At 38.3% G+C, this 16,207-nt stretch overlaps 1 protein-coding gene across 4 annotated transcripts in view; it reads left to right on the top strand.

The window, feature by feature from the left end:
- SLC4A4 (solute carrier family 4 member 4) overlaps nucleotides 1-16,207 on the top strand; it is a 364,012-nt gene that overhangs the window by 155,484 nt on the left and 192,321 nt on the right. For all 4 annotated transcript variants that reach the window (XM_015471675.3, XM_015471674.3, XM_005208064.5 and 1 more), the window contains 1 exon segment: nucleotides 7,632-7,792. In XM_015471675.3, coding sequence (XP_015327161.1) covers nucleotides 7,632-7,792 — 161 coding nt within the window.

The following is a 16,207-nucleotide window of genomic DNA, read 5'->3' on the forward strand; positions in this document are numbered from 1 at the left end:
GAGAGAGTGTACTGCTGGAGAAAAAGTGTGGTGGGTGTATACCATGTCATGAAGGAAACTGTCCAGAAAGAAACATACGACAATAGTCTACTTTCTATAACTTCTCCTATATAAGACTTGCCACAATTACTATTAATTAATTAATCATATATGTGATATTCTTTTTTTCATTTTGTCTACCTCATTATACTCATTCACCTGAAGGGAGAGATTATGATTATGATTAGTTGAGAACTGATTGCCTTAGAATCTACTGTTCTAAATATAATAATTTCTTAAAATTATTGTGTGATTGAAGTTGGAGGTCTGTGATAACCCATTTCTTTCTGACTGATGTATAGCTCAGTGTACCCAGGCATCCAGCCCAAGGTACCCAGCGCACCACTGACAAAGCCCAAAGAGGACCTTTGTTTGATGTTTCAAACTAATTCATCAATACACTGATGCCATCTGCGTATAGTTCTCTAGCCCAGACTTCTTGGCTTGTTTGATTGAAAACAAATATTTGGGTGGGTAGTTGGCATCTCAAAGGGCTTCCCAGGAGGCACTAGTGGTAAAGAACCTGCCTACCAAGTCAGGAGATATATGAACCACATTCTTATATCAATCCCAGGATTGGGATAGATCCCAGGATTGGGAAGATCCTCTGGGGGAGGGCATGGCAACCTACTCCAGTATTCTTGTCTGGAGAATCCCCAGGGACAGAGGAGCCTGGTGGGCTATAGTCCATAGGGTCACATAGAGTCAGACACAACTGAAGTGACTTAGCATGCATGCAGGCATCTCAAAGTAAAATGTCAGAAACTGAGCTTCTGATCTTCCCACATCAGACCTGCTCTTCCTACAAGGTTCCCCACCACAGTGAACAACTCCATTTTTTTAGTTGTTCAAGCCAGAAAGATTGGAGTCTTTTTGACACCTGTCTTTCTCTGCATCCCTTACTTGATGCACTGGCAAAGCCTATCTAGTTTACCCTCAACGTTATTCAGATATTCAGAATCTCACCATTATCTTGCATTCAGTGCTGCCGCAACCCTGGTCTAATCCACCATTCTTTTTCTAGATGACTGCAAATGCTTCGTAATTAGTCCATCTCCCTGAACCTGCCCTTACTTCCCTCATGAGCTCTACACAATGATCTCTTGACCTCATCTCCTTCTTCTCCTCCTGGTTAGCTCTGCTCTAGCCTCACTGGCTTGGTCATACTCCTGTGTCAGGGCCTTTGCCTTGTGCTTCCCTTTGTCTGAAATGCTCTCCCTGTGTACCCAGTGTCATCTCTGTGGCCCATTTCCTCACCTCCTTCAGGTCTCTATTCAACCATGACCTCCTCAGTGGAAAAAAGCAACTTTCCCCAAACTTTCCTATCCCTCATCCTTTATTCTGTTTGTCTTTAGTACTTATCAACGTTTGGCATGTTAACATATCGTCTCTCTCCAATAAAAGTAAAGCTCCATGAGGGCAGGAACTTGGGGTTGTTTTGGTCACCACTATATTCCTAGTGTTTTCAGCTACCTGTGACACAGCCCATAGTTGAAAATTGCGTGTTTATAGAATGAACGAATAGAGAAATAGAGCCTTGATTCTTAGCTTACTGCTCCACCTAAATTCTGTGGGGAAGTTTGGAGACGGTTGCATCTCCAGAAGTGATTCAGATTGTCAGTGGGTTTTACTTCCTGCAACATGACTCTGCTTCTGAATATTTTGATAGTAATTTATGACGGCCATTTATGATGTCCAGTTTCCAGGCACGATGGGGCTTTTCTTCCCCACAAAAAGCTCTAAAACCTACCAGACTAATAAAAGTTTAAGACTTAAAAGGGACTCATTTTGCATATTAAAATGCAGCATGAATTTTTTTTTGGCTAACATTAAACAGAGGATTCTTTGCTTTTTGTGAAAATTCCAATTAAAGGGACTATTTTATTGGATAAAACTACACGGAGCTGGAGAGAGGTCTCTCGATCTCTCCAGCTCCGTGTAGTTTCCACCGTGAGTCCACACCCCATAGAACACAATAACACCCTCTTTAGTATTTTCCCTTTTAATGTTTTATACTTTTTTCAGTTGACCAATGATTTCATTTGACCAAGAATATCCTACATGGAGTCTCAACATTACTGCAGTTTTAGTCCTACTTCAGGAAGTTCAGGTTAGCTCTGTGTCTTAAAAAATAAGGAAAATGCTTCCACTGGTAAGAAAAATATCCCCTTTTAAGTCTCACAAAGCACAGTAGTCATGTAAAACTATAAACAAGGGAAGTCTTTATTTATATGACGTTTGAAGTATAGCCAACCCTACCACCCTCTTTTTTCCCACATCTTTTCCCTGATTTTTTCTTTCCTGAAAGTCAAAACTTTGAATTTTCACTGGCTTTCCCAAAGGTAGAATGATCAGACCTGAGAAATATATATAATCAGTGGAATACAGAGAATATTATTTTTCAAAAGAGTATCCTTAGTGTTAGGTCATTAGAATACTGACATTCAGAGACTCCCTGGTGGCCCAGTAGTTTAGACTGCATGCTTCAACTGCAGGAGGTGCAGGTTTAGAGAACCCTGGTCAGAGAACTAAAATTCCCTGAGTGCGCATGGCATGGCAAAAAGTCAAAAAACCAAAACTTTAATACTGACTTTCAGTGATGTAGCAGTAGTTCTAATGGAACATTTGGTACTAGTGAATGATCCTGTGCTTCTCATTAAGAATTTCTAGGTGACTGTTGTTGTTCAGTTCCTAAGTTATGTCCAACTCTTTGCAACCCAGTGGACTGCAGCACACCAGACTCCTCTGTCCTTCACCATCTCCTGAAGCTCACTCAAATTCATGTCCATTGAGTGGGGGATGCTATCTAACCATCTCACCCTCTACTGCCCCCTTCTCCTTTTGCTTTCTATCTTTGCCAGCATCAGGGTCTTTTCCAATGAGTTGGCTTTTCACATCAGGTGGCCAAAATATTGGTGCTTGAGCAACAGTCCTTCCAATGAACATTCAGGACTGATTTCCTTTAGAATTGACTGGTTTGATCTCCTTGCAGTCCAAGGGACTCTCAAGAGTCTTCTCCAACACCACAATTTGAAACCATCAATTCTTCGGCGCTCAGTCTTCTTTATGATCCAACTCTCACATCCATATATGACTACTGGAAAAACCGTAGCTTTGACTATATGAACTTTTGTCAGCAAAGTGATGTCTCCACTTTTTAATATGCTACCTAGGTTTGTCATAGCTTTCCTTCTAGGTGACTAGGCATCAGCTAATTGATTCATGAAGCAAACTGGTTAAAGAATAAGTCATGATCCAGTTTTGGTGATGGCCTTAAGCCAGAAAGGCTATCACAACCCTCCATGACTCCAAACTCTTTATTTCTGTGAGTCAGTGATGTTTGCCAACGTGGCTTTTGGCTTCCAGTTTTCCCTCAGTGAATATTCAGATGGGCCGTGTTGGAATTCATCACTGTTCTAAGAATCTGTGTTAAAGATCACTTCCCCAGTGAGACTCAAATTCTACTGCCAAACCTGTGTAAAAAAGAAAGACATCACGAGTTTCAATAAACCCAACAAGCCAACAAAGGGAAAGGGCACTGATGTTTCAGTTCTAGTGGGCCACATGGAGGAACAGTTTTTGCTTGGCCAAGTGACCCTGCCTCCCTTTGGGGAACCTGACCTGGGTTCTGGGCCTGGCCATCAAACATAACCACATGCCCATACCCTGGGGTTTTGCAGAGGGACCCTAATCTACACTGACTCCACTATTTCTTCTCCACTGTGTTACTCTGGAAAATTCCATTTGAGACCAGGTTTATTTTTTCTGTAAGAAAAAGGAATTTAATCATCTATGTAATTATATGTGGTTACTACACTGTTTTGCAATAACTTTCACAGTTGATCTACAAATTTAAGAATTCTCCTTAAAAACATCGTTTATCCCAGATATGCACTAGCATTGGCATCTTTTATGTGCAATGAGGCATTTATTAGTTAACAAGAAATTTATTATTGTTTTAATAGCTTTATATAGTTGGATTATATTCTAGGGCAAAGGTCATGTCTATTTTCCACTGTAAAACTGGCATGATTTTAAGTTAGAGGTCTTCTCTTTTCTTAATTGTATTTAATCACATGATTGGAAAGTTGCAAAATGTTCAGTGTTTCCCATGGGCCTTCTATTTCTTCAACAAACTAGTGAAATACTGTTTGGTTGGCAGTCACTCAAAGTGTGTTAAACTGCAATGTACTTTATCATTATTCTTCTAAGACCTTGGGAAAAATAAACTTCACCTAATAAACTCTTTCTTAAAGGTTATAACAGTTTTGTGATTGCCAGCATTTAAAAAGCCAACTTCTGAAATTAATTTTTCTATAACATGTCAAATAACTAAGACAAAAGGATAAGTAGGGAACTTATTGCAAATATATGGTTATTCATAGTTATTATGAAGGGTAGATAGTAGCTTTTAGTACATTTTACAGTAAAAATGTCTGGTCTTTAGAACTGTAATTACATGGTTCTAAAGCACCTTCACAAATTCACTGACACATGAATAGGCTGAACTTCGGTACCTTTGCCTTAGCCTTTTCTTTAATGGGTTCTGATTTGAACTGAGTCATTTTCAGTTTTTTCTCAAATTTGTCCTTGATATGTGAGGAAGATAGACATAGCATGTATAGTTTCTGGAATGAAACTACCTGCAGTCTGTTTAAATGGGCAAACCATTACTTTATGCGTGCATGTTTGAGGTGCAGTTTCTTGAACAATTCAAGCAGTGTATTTTTAAAAATTCATTCATTCTTTAGTTGGCTGCATCGGGTCTTAGTTGCGGTACACGGAATCTTTCATTGTGGCACACAGACTCTCTAGTTGTGCTCAGTAGTTGTGGTATGTGGGTTTAGTTGCCCCTCAGCATGTGGAATCTTAGTTCCCAGACCAGGGATTAAACCTGTGTTCCCTTCATGGCAAGGCAGATTCTTAACCACTGGACCACCAGGGAAGTCCCTCAGGCAATGTATTTTAAAGGAATTTAATAGTCATTATCCCAGAATTACCTTGTGCTATTCGCTATACTATGACATGACATCATCACAACATATAATATTTACTGAACTCAAAGTGAAATAGATACTTAAACTGAACTTTGAGACAATACTTGTCTTTCATAGATTTTAAGGAACTGGCTAGTTTTGAGACTTTACATTCCCATTTCATTATGGTTAAATCTTGACCAAATCTTAACTGGTATAATTCAGGAGGTTGAATAATACTATTTTCTAAATCCAAGCTAGTTGGGATTATTTCTAAATATGCTTTTGAAACTCTTTAAAAGTCCTATTTAAGATGAACTATGGAGAGTAATTGGTCACAAAAGCATGCAATGGTTTTACTCCTTTTTTTAAAAAGAAGATTTTGTCAAACTTACATTGTTTGGACAATTGAAGATTATGGCAGGAAGAGCTCTTGTCATATACTGTACGTAAGTGAGGCTTAGTTTTCTTTTACAAAATGCATTTGGCTATAAGGACTTACGGCAACTGATAGAAGAGCAAGTGGTCATCATTCAGAAGAGATAAGAGGGAAGTAAAGGCTGAATATACAGAACACTCCCATTTACTGACTTTCTAGCTGGCCCTTGTTATTCATCTTGGACTTAAATTCTGTGACCAAAGATTCTATCCCTCAGATAATAAGAATACTCTTAGAAATAAAAGCAAGACCACTACTACCATCTTTATGGATAACATAATTATATGCAATTCTGACTAGGTTTCATATACAATGGAATCTTCTAGACTCTCATCTTGAGTGATAAATTATAACATCAAATGGAAATATGATTCACATACTTGTCACCAATCAACATGTTAGAGATTCTGTAAGTCTGAAAAGGTAATATGCCTGAAGTTAGCCAGTGTAATATACTCTGTAAAATGATTACTTTCAAAATAACCCAATTACCTTTTATCCTCTGGGCAAATCCATAGAATTCTATAAGAATGTGATGTGAAGTTGTCATTTTTCTCTCATTTCCATCTACTTCTGTGGTTCTAATACCAACAAAGGTGAAGAACTGTTAATTAACACACACTTGCACACGCACACACACAGAATATTAAAGATCTTTCTTTCAGAATGTTTCAAAGCTACTTTTGTAGAATAAACAAGGTCTAGTTCTGAAGTTTTAGAACTTTTTGGTGTTGGTTTTTTAATGTGAGGGAAAACATGTGAAAACCTCCACTCCTTACACTTTTGGGGATACACCGGGAAGGAGGAGGGTCTTAGGGTGGAGGGTGAGGTTCGGGATAAGGTTGGCATTGAAGTGTGAGAATTTCCTGGGTGGGAGAGGAAAGAGGGAATTTAGAATATAGCTAATATACTCATGAATCACATGAGTGTTGGGCTTGATTAGAATTCTGAGTTTTCCTTGACATTGTGGCTGATCTGTTGATCTATTTTCACTCATGATTCTAATAATGTGTTCTTTTATTCCCCTTGGGAGTGGTGAGCAGTCTATAAATAATACCTTATGTAGAGCTTCCTCTCATCTCTGCCCTTTGTTCTCATCTTCAGTGAGTTGGATGAGTGTTTAGCTTTTCCTAGGAAAACATTTTTCAATCATTAAACTTTTGGGTGAAGAGTGTAGGAAACGAATTTTTAATCCCTTCTTTATCTTGTCCAATATCTTTGAGAGTTTTGAAGTGATAGAAAGCAACATTTTCTCTGGTCATGATAAACAGCAAAATCATGATGTTTTCCTGTTTCCCTTTACCAGTGTAGGAAGAGTCAATATATATAATAGGTGGGATATAAAGACTGTCAAATGTGTTTTGCTCTCATTTCTATTAAACTTTTTGCATTCCTATATATTGCTAAGTTATCAAAATGTCTATAAATCTTGGAAAGAAGAAACTATAAAATAGGGTTATTTGTTCCATTACTAGGGTTAATAAGAGATCTGTTACTATCAGAGTAGATGCATTGTTTACTGAGCTTGTATATTTTTAAACACATGTGGAGCTAAGCTCGAGGGGTAAAAGCTTCTATTAGCATCTTGATGAGAAGGGAACTTGTGTTAACCTAGAGAGAGTTATCAATGTAAGATACAGCAACACGTGCTGGCCCTCTTTAAGCATGAAAGGGGAATGTTATATTTGTCTAACCATTTTACACACCATATTTTTAAATATTTACAATAAATTTTGGTTCATTACTGATTATTTCACCTTGTATAAACTTGCCTTGTGAAGTTACAACAGAATTCTCACAATAGTGATTATTTTTACACACTGTAGGCTCCACCCACATGGAGAATTTGAAATGCATATTTTTCCTACATTATTTAAAAAAAATTTGTTCAGTAATCATTCTTAAAGATTTCATGGTTACATGTAGATAGATATAAAACCAAGAATACATTGTTTTTTTTCTTTCTCTCTAACACCAGGGAGAGGAGCAGGCTGGTGAGTCTGTTTGGTGTATTTATAAAGGTAATTCAGTTAATGATAGAATAAGCTTTTAAGACTCCACAAAAGGAGACATTTTGAAAGTGCTGGTGGGGGTGGAACTGGAGAGGTTGGTGTTGCTATTTCCAGAGGTGATGAGAACACTTTTAATTGCTCTTCACTTGAATCTCATGTTTCTAGGTGGATTAAGTTTGAAGAAAAAGTGGAACAGGGTGGAGAGAGATGGAGCAAACCCCACGTGGCCACCTTGTCCCTTCACAGCTTATTTGAGCTGAGGACGTGTATGGAGAAAGGATCCATCATGCTAGACAGGGAAGCTTCTTCTCTCCCACAGTTGGTGGGTAAGTATGTTGTCTTAAGTTCTTAGCATTTTTTCTGCTCTATCTGCCTGTCTATGAATCTTTCTCAATGCAGATGACTTCTAGTGTAAGCAGAGCTGAATATTCTGTGGCATTTAATCTCTGTCTCCTTTTAATTTTTATTGTTATTTTAAAAATATCTGCCTATTTATTTTTGGCTGCATCAGGTCTTAGTTGCAGTACTTGTGATCTTCATTGAAGCACGTGGGATCTTTCATCGAGGTGCGCAGGCTTCTCTCTAGTTGCAGATTATGGGTTTTTAGTTGAAGTGCCTGGGTTTAGTAATTTTAGCAAGTGGGCTTAGTTGCCCTGTGACATGTAGGATCTTAGTTCCCCAAACAAGAATCCAACCTGCATCCCCTGCGCTGGAAGGCAGATTCTTAACCACCGGACCACCAGGGAAGTTCCTCTTTCTCTTAAGGTTTATTGCAGAAAATTTGGAAAATACAGACAAATACTGAGAACAAAATTTTAAAAAATCATCCATTGTACTTCCATCTGAACATAGCTGTTGTTAATATTTTGGCATATTTCCATCCAGTTTTATTTCTAAGTCCTCTCTCTTATGCTTTTCACTTTTATGTTATTTTTAAAATGATAATTGGTACCATGTTTGCATGGACAGATTTGCATTCCTTCAGATATTAGCATAGATTGAGGTTTTTAGATAGAACTCTCCCCCCATGTCCTTTGCTATAGTGGACTGGAAGTCGGCACACTAGATTTCTAGAACTTCTTGATCTTAGACATTGTGTTGAGCTTCTCTGGGCCTGTTTTGTCATCTGTAAAATAGGGTTTAAATCCTCTGTAAAAAGGAAGCTGGTCTATGTCTAGTCTCTCAGTTGGGTTGATTTTGTAGGTGAACGTCAAGCTTCTTTAGCTGTATGTAGAGAAAACTGGGTGGGGGCAAGAAGCCTGTGGAACCTTATTGATTAGTGAATGAGTTGGGTTTCATTGGTGCTGAGGATCATTTGTAGAGCCCCCAGCAAGGCACTGGCCTCATGGTGCAGGGCAACATTGGCATCTTTGTGATTAGTGTTGTGTGGTGTTGAGCACTGAATGTTAATTTACCATGTCAAACACCTTGTGCACACCTTGCTGCGTTCTAGAGAGTAATAATTGTTTTCATTTTCTAGCAAGAACCTGGTCTAAGCTGCTTTATCATGCAGATTGATGTGCTCAAGACCATGTTTTCCTTAAGGAAAGGTGTTGGGGCTCTGCTTGTTATTCCAAAAAAATTCCATAGCTCGGTGACCTCTGCCCCTGTAGGGATGACTGCACTTTTTTAAGGGGCCTGCAGTGTGCTTACTCTGGAACTGTGGGAAGACGATGTGGATCATGGCCCCACTGACCAGTGTAAAATTCTTATGTAATCTCAAAATTTCTTTGACTATCAGAAGGCAAAGTCTTGTCTGTGGCATCTGTGTCTTTATAGATAATGGGAAGTCTATAGCATGTGTATTAGACAAGAAGATTCATTCTCAAATTGGGTATATATCTTGCTGATCTGTACATATCTATGTCCTCTTCAGAGGGCTTGTTAGATTTACAAGGAAGCTCTACACTTGCCTTGTATCTGAAGTGCTTATGCTGCAAGTGGAGAAGGGAGGAAGTCTAATGTGAAGATGCTAGGTGAATAGAATGAATTAGTTTATAAATCTATTCAGCAGTGGTACATGGCCTTCTACCATGTACCAGACACTATTCTGGGCCCTGGAATTAGGTTTGCAAATCTACCACTTTGTAAATGGAATATATTACAAATCCATGTCCACATAAATAAGTAGTAAGAAGATAATGTAGGAAATACTGCTTTCTACAGAATTTTTCATAGTTAACAAAGCAGGTGAGACTGAAAATGGACCTTTGATATGTGAGAAGAGATGTTGGTTTATTGTATCCAGGGAAGATCTGCAAAGACAGAGAGAAGCAAAGGAAAGGAATGGTTTTCCAGGGTATTTGTTTCACTGACTTATTTCATTTGTTAAAAGCTGCAAGTGAGATTGTTATCTAAAGATGTACCATAGTTAATGAAAAGCAATCCAATTTTTGAGTGAGAATCACAATTTCTGTATTTTCAGGCTTTAAGAACTAATCTGGAGCAAAGATGTCTGAATTTAGAAATGCCTAAAGGCAGAGCCAAATGGGATTAAATTTGTGACTGGGCAATGGATCGGCAATCTAGGGGGAGAATATATGTTGTGGTTTAAGGGTCATTGAGGTTTCCTGTGTTGAATAAAAAAGTCCTACCTTAGACCATGGTTACTTCCTGTAATTCCACTATTTGGAGATGCATTTCACTGAACCCAGGGTTTGTTCTCTATTAAAATATACCTACTCTCTGGCAGAGGTATGTATTCATTCCATGACAGGCAGAGTGGTGTCATAGAGAGAATGGTGGATTTAAAGTTGGGGAGTGGTTAATTAGGGTCTACCTCTTGTAGCATGTATGACCATGGACAAGGCTCATTACTTAATTCTTTGTTTAGTCTCTGTATTTCATCCATGGAAGGTAGATAAAGGTAGACCTTTCAGGGTTTTTGATAGAATTGAATGAGGATCTCAGATGTAATTATTCTTATACAGATGTAATTATTCATATACTTCCATGACTATTCCAGGATAGAGTTGACCTAGCAAGATCTGACTATAGACTGAGTCAGGTCAAGAGATGCTCAGAGACTTCACGAACAGGAGAAAAGATTCTGAAAGGTATAGTGGAGAGAGCTAGAAACAACCTCATAGCTTCTTTGCTCTGCCTAAATATGATCAACAAGGGTGATGAATGTTAAAGTCAAATTATATACTTGTGCTTATTTATTAAACTGTCTTCGAGATCTTCAGAACCTGAAAAAAGCCGTCTTACAGAGTTTCTGGCCTTCAGTAATTTGCTGACCCTTTCCATGTGGTAGAAGACCGAGTCCCACATGATACTGGAGCCTCATTAACCAATAGCCAAAGAGAAAGTTTCTGTTATTTACTACATTTAGGTAGCATAGTCGGTAAAGAATTTGCCTGCAGTGCAGGAGACCCTGGGTTTGATCCTTGAATTGGGAAGATCCCCTGAAGAAGGAAATGGCAAACCACTCCAGTATTCTTGTCTAGGAAACACTATGGACAGAGGAGCCTGGCAGGCTATAGTCCATGGGTCTAAGCATTGGACATGACTTAGCCACTAAATCAGCACCAAGAAAGGTTCATTAAGCAGTTTGCATTCTCACTTTAATTTTCCATTACTTTTTGTTTATCAGTTGTGGCGTTTTTTCTCTAACCTCCACATGTTCACTTTAATACTGTCATTCAATTTTAAAACTGGACACTGCTAGGTCACTTTGAAGTGTCATCACTGAGTATTATGTTTGCTGTACCACTCCGGAGGCAAGTGGGCAGAGAGACAGCACTGTCATTCTGGAGCTGATAACACAGAAAAACAATTCAGAGGCAAATAACATACTTTACAAGGAAAATAAAGAGAGAAAAAAAATGGACCAGATTTGGAGGAGTAGAGAAAAAAGCCTGTTTGATAGAGTGTCAGTGACTGAAAGAAATACTTAAAAATCTTCTGAAAGAATCAAAGCTTTACAGCAGATTAAACAACATGAAAGAAAAAAACTGCCATGATTTCGAGTGATAAAAATTGGCAAGGTACCTTGAGTTACTGCCATTATTTGATTATTAAAAAATCTTTTTCTAGTAGAGGATGCAGTGGATTTATCGTCTCCTGAATGGTGCTATTATTCAGAGTTGAGAATTATGTGCAGCTAAGTCTTAAGATACATCTCCTCTTCACCCCACTTTTATTTCCACAAAAGAGAAGAAAAAGAAATCATAGCAAGTGTGATGATATGAAACAAACAATAGCATGATTTTAATCCTTTTTTGCAGTCTACCTGCTTCTCCTTCTCAGTCGCCTCCAAGGGGCACCCTCCCTTTGTAGGTGCAAAGTCACCACCATGTGAGGCTACAAGCAGTGGCTGAAGCTGTGTCACTTCTCACACTTGTATACAAAATTCAGCCTCATTCTGATTCTTCCCAGGACCTAGTTTTCTTCATGAAGATCCCCTTCTAAACGCTAATGGAAAATTTGTCTTATTTAAGGGATAAAATGTCATTGTATAGGTTACTTTGATAGCTTCATTATTGCAATCATATTATAATTTTACACTTAAAGAACATCATTCACATATGAAGCCAAGTACATGGGAATTTTCCTCCCCTCCTAAGTTAAAAAAAATTTATAAGGCATTTCAGGTATTATTATGGGAAATGGATTAGGAAAATGTAGTTCTATTTTTGGAGCTCTAATTTTTATATTTAAAGGCATTCCTGAGCTGTGCACGTTGGCAGATATATTAGTCATGTTATTTCTTGCTTTTAACACCTTTTATATTTTCAAAATGATAATATATTTATTTTTCATCACAAAAGTAAAATATGTTCATTTTTAGTAATGCAAAAACATGTAGCACATGAAAATCAAAATACCACTAATCTTATCTTAGAGATATTTTCTCAACAGTTTTTGGGTACATCTCTGTTTACACATATGAAATTTATTTTAGAGCTGGAATCATACCATAACCCTCTAATCTGCCCTTCTTAACTGAAAAACATAGTATGAATATTTCCATGTTATTAAACATAAATATAAACATCATTTTAATGGCTGCAAAATAGTTAATAATCTATAATTGGGCTTTTAAGTTGCTGTCAAGTTTTTATCATAAAGACAAGAAATGAACATTTTTGTTATTCTTTTGTGAAATTGCTTATTTCCTGATTATAGGTTTCTAATGGTGAAATATTCAAAGGGTTTGAACATTGTAAAGGGTTTTGTTTTGTATTGGCCAAGTAGCCTTCAAGAAAGCTTATCCTCGTTGTTACTGTCATCATTGACACTGTCTATTATATAAGACTTTCACATTGCTGGGGCCAGCTGGATAGATTAACATAAAACTGGTTACATTTGTATAAATCTGAGTTGTCTGTTACTCTTGAAACCCTATATTTCTTGGGCTTTTGTATGTTTTTAAAAGAATGTTACCCTTAATCTTTTTTGGGGGGAGCATGACCATCTTTCTCTTCATTTTTTTTCCCCCTTTGGTCTAGAGTTTCCTTTTAAAAGAAAGAAAAGTATCATATGATATGGAGAAAGATCTAAACTGTGAATCAGAAAACTTGGTTTAATTTGGAGTTGGGATAGGGGGGGCGTTGCCCTACTAAGGCTGTGTCTGTGAGTGTCTCCTCTCTTGTGCTTTTTTTCATCTGTTTAAGAGTTTGAACCTGATGCTTTTTGAATTTCCTTTCACCTCTGGGAGCATTTTGAGCAGGCGCTTTCTCTCTCTATTGGTAGTGTTTGTGGGATTTCGAATATCGAAGGCTTAATTTCAGTGTAGCTGTAAAATGTTAACTGCCTCCACTTTCCTTGAAAGGTTTTGTAGTTTATGCTTAAGAGACCCCTGTAATGTGGGCCATTTTTATGGAAACTTAATAAAGGGCATAAGCTACACAGATGTTTTAACGTGTTCTAACTGGTGATTTCCAGAAATTAGTAACAGAGGGCTGGCTGTGCATTATATATGGATTAGTTTGAGATTACAGGGGAAGGCAAGAATAGAGGGAGGCCCTGCCAAGAAAGGGTAGATAAGAAACACTTTAATCCACAACCCTGAAATTAGAGTAGGAGTTTGATATGCTTGCGGTAGATATGCCAGGGCTGTATGTTTATTTTTATGGTTCTTCTGTAAAATGGACTTTCCACTTTGATTAAGACTTCAAGGGAAAGGAGAGAGGTTTGTGTTCAGTAGCACTTAATTATTTTAATATGGAACAGAGGGTTAATTATAATTACAGGATCTGTTCTGAGAGTTTTACTGAGTAAGGGTTGTGTAGTTAAAAATACTCAGAGCTAAAGGCCACTCTCAAACCAAAACATTCCTATGGTAGAAACTCTTCCTGCCTTTCCCAGGCTGTCTACAAAGTGGTTCAGTGATATGTGACATTGACAGCATCTGTGTAAGGCATGTGATGGAAAGCCTGGATTCAGCCTCTCCTTGGATCCCAGGAAGTTGACTGTACACTGTGTGAACTGTCAGCTCTCACGGTGAGACCGGTTCTATGAGTGCTTGTTAAAAAGAGGACTCATGAGAGGTACAGTCATGCTCAAGCAAAGCCCCTTGAACATCTGTAACTTCTCTTTGCAAAGAGATGGCAGTGTTTGGGAGATGCTGTTGTCCTATCAGTTCAGTTCAGTTCAGTTCAGTTGCTCAGTCGTGTCTGACTCTTTGCAACCCCATGAATCTCAGCACTCCAGGCCTCCCTGTCCATCACTAACTCCCGGAGTTCACTCAGACTCACGTCCATCAAGTTGGTGATGCCATCCAGCCATCTCATCCTCTGTCGTCCCCTTCTCCTCTTGCCCCCAATCCCTCCCAGCATCAGAGTCTTTTCCAATGAGTCAACTCTTCGCATGAGGTGGCCAAAGTACTGGAGTTTCAGCTTTAGCATCATTCCCTCCAAAGAAATCCCAGGGCTAATCTCCTTCAGAATGGACTTGTTGGATCTCCTTGCAGTCCAAGGGACTCTCAAGAGTCTTCTCCAACACCACAGTTCCAAAGCATCAATTCTTCAGTGCTCAGCTTTCTTCACAGTCCGACTCTCACATCCATACATGACCACTGGAAAAACCATAGCCTTGACTAGACGGACCTTTGTTGGCAAAGTAATGTCTCTGCTTTTGAATATGCTCTCTAGGTTGGTCATAACTTTTCTATCAGTACCCATTAATTTTCTTGTCAGACTTTTAGAGAAGAAGAGCTTTTATTCTCTCCTCCACTTTTGTATACAGAGAAGTTTGTGCAAGAGGAAAATAATTGACATGTGCTCAATGCAGCCTTGTGTCTGCAACAGGTGGGCCCGGGACCCATTGTTCTGGTTCTCTGCTGGGGACACAAGCCCTGACTGCAGACATGAGGTGGTGTTCCTCCATTGCCTGTTTCACACAGATTCTGTGAGAGGTTCTCCTGTGCCCCATTTTGGACAAAGGAGTATCAACCTGTGATGTGACATTACAGGAGGATGCCACCAGGCTACATTTATGTCCTACTGCTGACATGTTGATTTGTGGGAAAGAGGACTTCTTGTTTTCTGTTAGAGTAAAACATGTCCTGCAGCAGACGTACCCATGGAGCAATTTCTATGAAGCACATTCATCCTTTCTAGTTAGAACCATTCTGGAAAATAAAAGAGCGAATAGAAATTTGGGGGAAAGATTTTTTCTAAGATTATTTTATTTTATTATGTTTTATTGAGGCATAGTTGACATACAATATTGTATTGGTTTCAGGTGTACAACATTATGAATTGGCATTTATATACTTTATGAATTGACAATCATGAAAAGTCTAGTAACTGTCTGTCACCATACAGAGTTATTACCATATTATTATTGATGGTATTCCCTGTGCTATCATTACATTATGTGGTTTATTTATGTTAGAACAGAATTTTATACCTCTTAATCCCTTTCATCTACATCACCCACCCATCTCTCCCCTACTCTGGCAACCACTATTTTGTTTGTGTCTTTCGGTCAGGTTCTGTTTTGCTTGTTCATTTTGTTTTGTAGATTCCACAAGTGAAATTTATTTTGTAGATTCCATAAATGACATCATTTGGTATTTGTGTTTCCATCTGACTTATTTCACCTAGTGTAATACCCTTTAGATCCATCCATATTGTTACAAAAGGCAAGATTTCAGTCCTTTTTTATGGCTAAGTAATACTTTATTATATATATATATATGTTATATATCACATTTTCTTTGTCCAACTTTAGGTTGCATTTATACCTTGGCTATTGTAAATAATGCTGCAGTGAATATAGGGGTGCATATATTGTTTTGAATTAGTGTTTTGGTTTCTTTGTCCAAGAATCTAGAAATGGAATTGCTGGGCTGTGTGATTGTTCTATTTTTAGTCTTTTGCGGAACCTCCATACCATTTTCTATAGTGGCTGCACCAATTTACATTCCCACCAACAGTATACTGTTGCTGCTGCTGCTAAGTCACTTCAGTCGTGTCCAACTCTGTGTGACCCAGAGACGGCAGCCCACTAGGCTCCCCTGTCCCTGGGATTCTCCAGGCAAGAACACTGAATCGGGTTACCATTTCCTTCTCTAAGGGTTCCCTTTTTGCCACATCCTCACTAACTCCTGCTAATTTGTTATCTTTTGATAGCAACATTCTTGACAGGTGTGATATCTCTTTGTGGTTTTGATTTGCATTTCCCTGATGATTAGTGATATTGAACACCTTTTCAGGTGTCTGTTGGCCATCTATATGTCTTCTTGGAAAAATGTCTATTCTGATCTTCTGCCCACTTAAAAATTAAATTTT

The sequence above is a fragment of the Bos taurus genome, chromosome 6 (genome assembly GCF_002263795.3).
Source record: "Bos taurus isolate L1 Dominette 01449 registration number 42190680 breed Hereford chromosome 6, ARS-UCD2.0, whole genome shotgun sequence".
In the NCBI taxonomy this organism is placed as follows: domain Eukaryota; kingdom Metazoa; phylum Chordata; class Mammalia; order Artiodactyla; family Bovidae; genus Bos; species Bos taurus.